We start from the raw sequence: 10,263 nt of genomic DNA on the forward strand, positions 1-10,263 counted from the left end.
TGTCACAGCTTTTTTTATTCTAAAAAGAGAGTGATGATGTGTTATGAGTGTTCGATGTGTTCATTTTCGTGTGACATCATCTGTATGTAAAAATGGATTCCTGCAGGAGCGAGGCGTGTAAACCCAGCCATAACCTCCTGCTTATTTCTTCCCCCACAATTAAAGAAACATTTATACTATATTTCATTCTTTTACCACACAACTACAACGCTGCCTGCAGGCAAGGGGGAGCATTTTTGAGATTAAGAGAAAGTCACTGAGGGAATTTCAAAAAGTGCTGTATTTTTTCAAAGACAGTTTTAAACTATGTTGAAATAAGAGCTTTGTTTTAGTAAAATTCTACATTTTTCTCATATCACATTTGTATCAAATTTATTCTTACAATGCTTAAAAATGTTATTGAATGAATTTATATGTAAGAAGCAGTTTTGATCTGAATATTTATATTGTTGAGTATTTTAGTCACATATCAAAATATTTAAGATGAGATTATTTGAAGAGATAAATGAAATACCACAAAAGGAAGATTTGATGTGAATTAAATAAAGACTAACAGAGCAGCAGAATCAGGTGAGCTCTGAAAATGGCTTAAAACAAATAGCTGATTCAAATAATTTCATGTTAACTGTAAACATACATTTTATACAACAATATTACAGATTTATATAAAAATAGGAAATTAAAAATGTAATTTGTTTATGTTACCATAAGAAAACAGAGCCATGCAGTAAGTGTATATGTATAAATAGTTACCTGGCTTTCATTCATAAGTTGTGATTCTCAACAACAACCTGAAACCATATGGATGCCCCGCCCCTTGTAGTCTGTTCCTAGGCAACCTGCATCATGGTGTTACGTCATGACGACCTAGCCCAGTTCTGACAGCGCCCTTTGTCCCCGAGGAAGCTCTGGGAAACCACATTAGAGGGCAGAGAACAACCAAACAGACCACACAAGGTAAGACTGAGGCTTCATTTAAAGGAGGTATTCATCTTTATGGTGACGTTTGCCCCTCATGGCATCATCTCTGTCTGAAGCTCAAGATCAGTGAAAATAAACACATCTTTCAGGCAAAGGTAGAGCTGCAGGATATTGTTGTCATGTTGCAACTCTATAAAAAGATTTTTTTGTGTGTTACTCTGTTGTGTTTGATTCTCTGGAAGTTTGTTGTAAATTAGACATATTTTTGGTCACATTCAGGGTGCAATCATAATTGACACACGTATTAACAAGAAAAAGGCTGACTTTGGTGCCCTAATTGTTTCCGAACATAAATAAAGTGTGTTTCAAAAAAGAAAGCATAAATTGAATTGTAAAATTAAAGTAGTATACGCTTTGGCCTTTTCTGTCTTTCCTAATTTTCATTTCCTCTCTCTGACCATTCCTACAGGGTGAAGATGAAGCTGTGTCCGTTATCTGTACTGTGTGTGTTGCTTCTTTTATGTCACACCCAATTTTCATGGTCTAGGAGAAGCCGTGGGTCCTCGAGAGGAGGCAGCACCTACACACACAAAAAAAATCGGGGCTCCAGCTCAAGGGGTGGACACCCCAAACAATCTGAAAAAAACAGTCAAGGCGGAGGCGGCTATAACCAGTATGGAGTAGGCTTCAGAGGTCCTACACCTTTTCAAGGCGGATATATCAATCAAAACCCAAACAACAGAAACAGTCCTCGCTTCTCTGGCAGCTATGGTTGGGATGGCATTCCATTTTCCACCTTAGCTCATTACAGATTACGCCTCTCTCTCTTTCCCAGAGAGAAACCCAGAACACACGGGCGCACTGCAATGGTGGGAGTAGCTGAAGAGGCCATGGCAGGAATGGCTCTGGGCTACGGACTCGGAAGGTTCCCTCGTCCTCACTTTGAGCTCCGCAGCTCCCAGGAGGAGTATTACTACAACTACTACATGTACAGAAAACACGTCCTCATGACTGCTGATGCCAACGACTGCAGCAGAGACTACGAGTACAGCAACCCTGCTGTGGCCTACGACAGCTACATGGACTTTTGCATGAATACGACAGACCTTCTACCTGTAAATGTACCAGCTGCTACGACTGCCACACCTGTTGCTGCTTCAGGTCCAGATGCTGGCAGAGGCAGCAACCGAACAGAAACCAAAAACACTGCAGCTGGTCCTGGACCCCCAGCTGAAGACGATGATTTAGTCAGCATTGTGGAGATAGGTTATCCCGCACTGATTGAGCAGCTGAAAGTCAGGAGATGTTTGGAAAGGTGGATAGTTGTCCCTAAAAGACTACCGGGGGGGCGCAGGGACTGGAAATGGGCTTACAGCGGTTTTTAGCAGTGGTCACCAGTACTTTACTAACGCTGCTGAACAGCAACATGCTAATGCTAATTCAATGAGCAGGGTGTGAATGTGAATTTAACCAGACACATGGAAAACATCTATGGAGGGATTGTTACCTTTACAGGAAGTCAGAAGTGTTTCAACAAATTGCACTTCCCTTTCTCGCCTCTCATGTAGGGGGAGGGTCCGTTAACTGTACTCTGATGGATGACAGTTACTACACCCACTGATACTGCCTTAGCAGCTTTCTTTTCAGAAGTCCTTCTCTCACCGCGGTCTACAAATTACACCACAATGCCAATTTATTGCTAAACTATGACGACAACAAATGACAAAAACAAACAAACAAAAAAAAAAACAAAACTGTACAACATACCTTTACTGTGTTGCCATGCAGCCTACATGGTTGTGTCGGCCTTTGAATGCAACTGAAAATGTGCCTTGTTTTGAAGAACAACATTGCCTTCTCCTGTGACAGATCACATTTGTCTGCTGTTAAAGGTTTGACTCAACACCAAACAGTGATTTGCACTTTTTGCTTCTCTGGCCAAATAAACTTTTTAACTTTACTCATGGAAATGTTTATTTATTCTTATTTATTCATTACATTTTGAATTGGCAAGATTTGAACTTGTGGGAGAGGGAAAGGGGAAATGTTTTGGGGAAAATAATTTGATAATGTGAACAAATTTTTAACCAAAACATAATTTTATTGAGCAATTGAGCACAAAATGATTAGATGCTTGACAATGTTATAACATAATAACATAATATATATGAAATCAATATCTAGTCTCAAACAAAGTAGCATCAAAATGAAAACTTCAGACTGTAGTCTCCAAAAACATCAGTATTGCTGAAATTTAGTTTCACAGCCTTGACAGGTATCCTGTTTAATATAAACACTGAGATGGTTGGTGCTGGTCAGTAAAAGGAAACGAACATGACACCTGATGTGTTCCCATCAAGCTCGGACACAATATAAATCTGCGGGGCTGAGCCACATGATTCTCTGCCTCCTACAGAGCTGAAGCTATAACCTTTCCATCTTTGACGACTTGGGTTGAGACTTGTTGGGTTGGAGGTTGACAGATCAATGAGCCAATTAATGGTGGCAAGAAATGGTTGAACGCTCCAGTATGCTGGGTGTCTGAGCCTGCTGACATCTGGGTGGTTTCTCTCGAATTAAAGTTGGCAATTAAAAAAAAAAATAAAAAAAAAAAAAAATTGATAGAAATGTTTGTCCTCTTTAATACCAGACATGGGGTCATATTTTGCTCTTTTACATAGACTCTAAAAAATGGCGTTAAAATGTACCTAATTAGGTAAATTGCGTATATACAAGTAATACACTGAAAATTTAAGTACAAAGTAGAAGAGGAAATTGTCTCATTATATGAAGTGAACAGCTGCTCATAAACTCTGGTCATGACGTGCTTTCTTGAGGTAGATTTTACCGAATTATACATCTATTTTTTTTTTGACTAATGGTTAAAGGAGAATGTGCTGAATCATCACCGTCATTAGTTTCCTCAACAGCGCCGCAATCCTCGAAAGTATAAAAAAAAAATTAGACAAACAGGAGTTTGGGGTTCAAGGTGGAGGGTGGAAATCGTTTGAGTCAAAAATCTACAGGAATTTTTTTTTTTTTTTTTTTTGCATCAGCTGGCCCAAACTGGCTGACTGAACTCAGTGTCACATCAAATCCTCCTCCTCTCCTCCTGGAGTGTCAGGAAAAGAAACTGGCCACAGCTACTCATGTTTCGTGGATTAGGTCACATTTGATGGGTTGTTTCAGGGTTTGCTTCTGTGTGTCCAGCTCTACATGACTGCTGCCCAGTGGCCCATCAGCAGAGACACCAGGGAGCCGATAACAACGATGATGCAGTTGTAGATGGGGCCACTGGACGCCCCAGTGTAGTACTCCATGTCCCCAGAGCCCTCTGGCTCATAGCCAGGCCTGGGGCCGTAGCCACCACCAACATATCGTGGGTAGCCATAGCCCCCACCATAGCCCCCCCCATAGCCCCCATAGCCCCCTCCATAGCCCCCTCCATAGCCTCCATATCCTCCACCATACCCATACCCAGGGCGGCTTAAGGCAGACCCGATCATCGCTCCGCCTATGGCGCCCGCTGCAGCTGCTCCTGCTACTTTCCCTGCACTAGGTCCGCTGCTCTGTGAGGAGATTGGCCTGTAGGCATGGCCGCCACCTCCACCCCAGCCTCGGCCGTAACCTCCCCCACCGCGGCCAAAGCCGCCGCCACCTCCACGGCCACGCCGGGCCTCAGAGCTCGGTAGCAGAGTGGCAAATAGCAGCAGGCTGAGGGCCACAGTGAGCAGGAGGTTCCTCAGGACCAACATTATTTTTGATTCTGTAAGAATAAGACAACGCAAAGATCATTAGGAATTATTACTGGAGAGTACTAAGCATACCAGAAACAAGATTTATGCATATGATTAATCTAAATAAAAGTAATTATTAATGATAAAGCATATAACATGTATAAAATGCTTATTCACAATGTGAGCAAACTGAGAAATTATAGAACAAGTCCATCTCATGACAAAGTGCGTTCTATGTAATAGCTCCTTCAAAACAAATATAATTTTGTTCATGTATTCACAATTCATAGTATCATTAAAAATATATAGTTTAAGTACTTCATTGTATACAAAAATTGGCAAGATACAAAATGGCCACACTTCGTTTGGATCATTATTAAATAATACTGGTTCATTATTATTGACAGCGTTAGATGAACATTTGTAATGTTGTAGCAGAAGCTTTTCTTTTTTAGTTTAAGTTATTCATATTATTTTTGGTATTTTCATGAATAAAAATAGATGTTAGTATTTTTGTGCATTATGTTTACACTAAAGATCCTAAAGAAGTGAAAAACTCCTGGAGTAATAATTCAAATAGATCTCCTGTATAAGTGCATCATAAATGCACTTGATTACAGAACCTCAAATCAATATTCTCACACCAGCAAGGTTTAGGACACGCACAGACGAAAACTGATCAGATGTTCTCAGTGAAGTATCTTTATGTCACAGTTAAAGCTGGATTAAGAGCCATGATCTGTGCTGCTCTTCACTGCACCCCCTTAGTTACTTTAATGGCTTCATTCCATTCTGCTTTCACTCTGCCAAAATTTAGGGCAAATACTGATCCTCATTTAGTGTCTGTTTGCAGCTAAGAAGTGACCAGTCTTTGGGAGAAATTATAGTTTATTATTGATGAAATGCTAAAACTCCTGACTACTCAATGCTCAATAATAAATAAGCCCATAATAAGACAATATCACGCAAACAGCGAGATTTTTGGGTACTTTCACATTTACTATACAGTTATATGAATTTTTCTTTTAGGGTGATACTTTAAGTATTACATTTACACATGAAAACTATTTGAATAGTTCCATCACTGACTACAGTATGTTTCCAGTCAGCAGCATGACATCATTCGCTCTGCTGTCGTCAAACTACACTCTAATCTGTCTCTCCTTACAAGATGAGTTGAGCTATAATTACCTTGGGCCACTTAGTTTGAGAATAATCCATTGACTGTCATATTACAGCTACAGCAGCGCAGTCACAGAGATGAAATATTCCACTATGCACAAGTTCATTTGGATCAGTGTATTATCATTAATTGTTCTGAGAGATGGGCCCTGACTTCTGCAGCAGAGGACACGAGATATCAGCATTACATCAAAAACATGGGAAATATACAGGGAACTACTTTAAAATAAAGAACCGTGTCTTTACTTCATACCAGTTTATGTTAAAGTAAAAAAATGGCACATCTTGAATGAACTGGAATTTAAAAAAAAAAAAAAAAAAAATCTCACCTGTTAAGAAGCTGTTTTCAATGGAAATGATGCAGCGCGGCTTTTCAGATGAGGGTCCTCTTCAGGAAAGTGTGTGTTCGCAGCTCGGGCTCCTCTGACTATCTGTAGGAAAGTATGTTTCAGGGCCAACCTGTTATCCCCCAGATAACCTCAATCAGGTGGAGAGGATAACGCAGACTTACACCTGCTCATTGGCTGAATGCACAGTAAGCTGCTGTACCACCAAAACCACCTATATAAATACCTGAGTGCGTTTCTAAATTGGTCTGAACACATAAACCAGAACATTTAATGAGCTTTCCCGAAGCTTCGACTATGACTAATGTTATATTGTTTCCGTCTGAGCTAATTGTTTCATTATGCCATCTTAAATTATGCAACAGTCGTTAAACATAATTATACAACATGCATCGTTCTTCACCTACCGGCCTGAACTAGAGGAGGATGCAGATATATATAAACACCTTTTCTCAAGATGACTTTTTTTATTAAATAACAATCATTGTATGAAAAAACAAAAACAAACTAACAAAAAAACCAACTACATTCTCTAAGTAGTGGGATGACCTCTGAACATTTTAAAGAAGAGTTCATTATTTTGTAAAAGACACAATACAAAAGCAGGCAAGTCTGGAAAGTCACTAAAAATATAACATGCATACTTTCAGAAACACCGCGCCCCCCCCCCCCCAACACACACGCACACACATACACACACTCTTGATGACAAAGTCCACTTTGTACTGTACGGTGAGGTTTTTGATGAAGGTGTTAGAAATACTGCACCAACACTGTATACGTACACCAATAAAAGCAGACCTATGCAAAGTGTTGTACATATGGAGGCAAACTGTGCTGCTTTGAAATGATCATTTGAACATTTAAAATTCTCCACTATGGGAATAATTCACAGTTTTGTGGGATTTCAGTTGTGTTTTGTGCTTCTTGTCATGCTAAGTCACAATAAAAGGAAAAAAATAAAACCCACCCATGAATATTCACCATGGAGGCACCATTGAGTGAGGAATGATGATAAAATTGTTCATCCAAATACACATTTCACTGCACTTAAAACCATTAAAATCATTCTTTTTCTAAAGGCAGTCACACAAGTAAGGACATTCAGACAGCCAGATAACACATGGGGCCAAGAAATGTTAAATTATCCCTCAGACGGATTTCTTTTAAAGGAACAGTTTGACATTTTGGGAAATACACTTATTTGATTTTATGTAGAAATCAAATAAACAGAAACAATCTGCAGGACTCCTGTCTGTCTGTGTGGAAACATGAAGCACCAGTCACAGGTATGCCTCTGGCAGATTGTTTAATCTGCACATAACATAAATTACAGGAGGTAATGTGCCACAAATTATATCCTGACTAAAGCTCAGTAAACCCATTCTCTCACATCTTAGAGAGTTTCTTACCTTTGACAGAACCAGGCTGGATGGCTCTCCCTTCTTGTCTAATCTTCATGCTAAACTAAGCGGCTGGTGGGAGACTCATTTATACAGTACAGACACGGAACTGCTGTCAAACTTTGCCCTCAATCATAAAACAACCTAAACATTCACTTTGTGTGTCTGCGGAGACAGTAAAACCATTGTCACCATTAGTGTGATGGTGACAGTATAAACCCATTCTCCATTCACATGGTCTTTGATAATTGCTGCTGTGAAGTTCTGATCTGCAATAAATCCCTCACAAATCTCAAACTGAACAGATACCTTCAATTAAAATATTCAACAGTGTCTACTTTGAGGCCACAACATTTGACCAATGATCTTTCAGTTTCATTCTGACCTAAACACTTACTAGCTGTGTTTCGTTCTGTTACAATCTCCGTACATTTGCGTCAAAATACTTCACCAGTCTGTATCCTTGTGCTTCAAGAAGTCTTTAAACAGGCACTTTGCTCTGAGCATTTATGATGTTTGTGCTTTAAACTGATTTTGGTCATCAGTATGCAGTCTAGGTGGGTAGACAGAAGACAGGACCGAACAATTTAGGCTCATTCTGCAAAGTATTTCACTGGAAAGGAATGTAATTACTCAGGTGTGCAAGAATGTCTTGTGAAAACTGAATAAATAGAGATAAGCAGATAGATTAATTATTGGGTTTGGACATACTTTTCATGACTGTGAGAGCCATTGTGACTCAAGAGTATTGCTGAGATGGTCACACTTAATATACACATGAATGTTAGACTTTTGTCTGTATATTGACTGATTGAATGATTTGAAAAAACCTCTGTGCAGAAGCAGGAAGTCAGAGGAGCAGGATAACCACTGAACGACATCAGGTTCTTGTCAGTTAATTCTCAGGCACAGCTGGCTGGAGAATATCGTACTCTGGTAAAGGTCATGACAGTTTGATGTACTGGGAAGAGTCCTCACCATGGTGAATCACATGCATGTTGGCCCTTCTGGAAGACAACGGAGCTGTTTCTCAATTATACACCGCAGATAATTATACCTGCAAGTAAAATCAGACAAATGGACAGAGAATCAAAGAAAGTCAGGAAAGCGGCCAAAAAAAAAATAAATAAAATAAAAAAAATTGATATAAAGTCAGAGGCCTGTTGCTGGCAAAACAGGGGGGGGGAAGTTACATGTCTTGTACCTTCTCCTGAGTTTCTGCACCTCTCTGTCCTCTTCTTCCTTCAGCTTGGTGATGAAACTCTGCAGGACAGGCATCTCAAACTTGATATACTGTGCCACCTAGTGGAAAGAAAACAAACGTCAAGACAAAGCAGAATAAAAGGAGAGTAATGTCAGGTGTGATCGAGACAGAGAGGAAGTGACTTTGTGGATGCACACTAGCAAACAATATACAGAAAAGATGTTTACTCATATCTCCGGATCTCAGTCCCCTCTTTATAGAAGTTACAGTAAATGTAGCTTACATCATATGTGACTTCCTCGCCCAGATCTTCTTCCATGAGGAAAACCTTGCACACCTGCTCACATGGACCCTGCATTACTCTCAGCACCAGAGGATAGTCACTCCGCTTCAGCTTCATACGCTCTAAAACGTCAACAGAACCAAAGAGGTATTGACTGAAAAATAACAAATTATACATATACATCTATGAATACATTATTAGATTTACTAAAGCAATTTTTAGACTTTGGACAGTTCCCACTTACCTCCGCTTGCATGGACAAGGTAAAGCGCAAAATCATCTGGGCTGTTTTCAATTTTAAACTTGTTGAGCAGAACCCGTAGCACCTGAGGTGTTCTCATGCAGCTGTTGATGCGGACGTTAGTCACTGAGCCATAGGCAGGTGTAAACACTGCTGTCTGTAGTAGAGAAGCAGCCCAAATAATTAATCTAAATTCATATAGGCTTTATGAGCATCTAATTGTGTACTGATGTCCACATGTATTGGTCATTGTGTGCAAAGCCAGCTTAAGTGTTTGTAAAATGGTTAAAAAAATAATTTGATAACATCAAATTCATCAGATATCTGTTAAACGCTAATCAATCTGTCCTCCCTATTAATAATTTATTAGTGTGTAAACAAAAAATGTTTTTATTGGCGAACATATTAAATATATTTGAATGCAGACAAGTGTCCAATAATGTATGGTATCTATAAACAACTAAAACTGTGGACACTCATTACTGTCTAAATACAGTAACCAACACAAATATTTAAAATAATTAAATTGATTCTTACTGTTAGAACTACTGACAAATACTGTACATTAATAAACACTAAAATGTGCTACCTGCGAATAACTTCTCAATTGTGTATGATAAATTGATTACATTTTAATATGGTCCTACCAACTACAGTGTGAACACAAGTTCAAACAACATCTGTTTAGAAGTAGCATAGAACTATAGATAATTGACATTTTCTTCAGACTATCCAAGAATCCACTGATGAATATTTTGAGCTGGGTTCACCTTGTGGTTGTAGAAGTGCCCATTGATGGAAAAGCGATGACGTCTTATTTTCCTCTGATCGCTCGGTGATCGCCGCTGGCCCCGTCTTAAGACGCCAGCATCACTCTTTGTCCTGAGGAGTTGAGAAGAGCTCTCACTGTCCTCTGTGCAAGAAACAATGGGGATCTTAGTATCT

At 39.4% G+C, this 10,263-nt stretch overlaps 2 protein-coding genes across 3 annotated transcripts in view; both read right to left on the bottom strand.

Annotated features, from left to right (window-relative positions):
• Positions 1-3,903: 3,903 nt before the first annotated feature.
• sprn2 (shadow of prion protein 2) lies at positions 3,904-6,283 on the bottom strand. 2 transcript variants are annotated; one of them, XM_029509787.1, is made up of 2 exons: positions 6,170-6,283; positions 3,904-4,687 (listed from the first exon to the last, which is right to left on the bottom strand). In XM_029509787.1, the coding sequence occupies exon 2, from the start codon at positions 4,674-4,676 to the stop codon at positions 4,134-4,136; it is 543 nt and encodes a 180-aa protein (XP_029365647.1). In that variant the 5' UTR covers positions 4,677-4,687; positions 6,170-6,283; the 3' UTR covers positions 3,904-4,133. The 2 variants fall into 2 exon arrangements, with proteins under 2 accessions (XP_029365647.1, XP_029365646.1); XM_029509786.1 differs by lacking the exon at positions 6,170-6,283 and adding an exon at positions 5,850-6,014.
• Positions 6,284-6,639: 356 nt separating this feature from the next.
• The window catches only part of rassf2b (Ras association domain family member 2b), a 10,805-nt gene continuing 7,181 nt past the window's right edge, over positions 6,640-10,263 (bottom strand). Inside the window, exons 7-11 of the mRNA XM_029509785.1 lie at positions 10,089-10,231; positions 9,322-9,475; positions 9,078-9,199; positions 8,795-8,892; positions 6,640-8,647 (exon numbers count right to left, since the gene is read on the bottom strand). Coding sequence (XP_029365645.1) covers positions 8,578-8,647; positions 8,795-8,892; positions 9,078-9,199; positions 9,322-9,475; positions 10,089-10,231 — 587 coding nt within the window. The 3' untranslated portion in view covers positions 6,640-8,577. The remainder of the gene's footprint in view (positions 8,648-8,794; positions 8,893-9,077; positions 9,200-9,321; positions 9,476-10,088; positions 10,232-10,263) is intronic.

Source organism: Echeneis naucrates, chromosome 9 (assembly GCF_900963305.1).
Source record: "Echeneis naucrates chromosome 9, fEcheNa1.1, whole genome shotgun sequence".
Classification (NCBI taxonomy): domain Eukaryota; kingdom Metazoa; phylum Chordata; class Actinopteri; order Carangiformes; family Echeneidae; genus Echeneis; species Echeneis naucrates.

Coding starts and splice junctions, on each gene's coding strand:
- sprn2 (XM_029509787.1), bottom strand. CDS start 4,676: ATGTTGGTCCTGAGGAACCTCCTGCTCACTGTGGCCCTCAGCCTGCTG.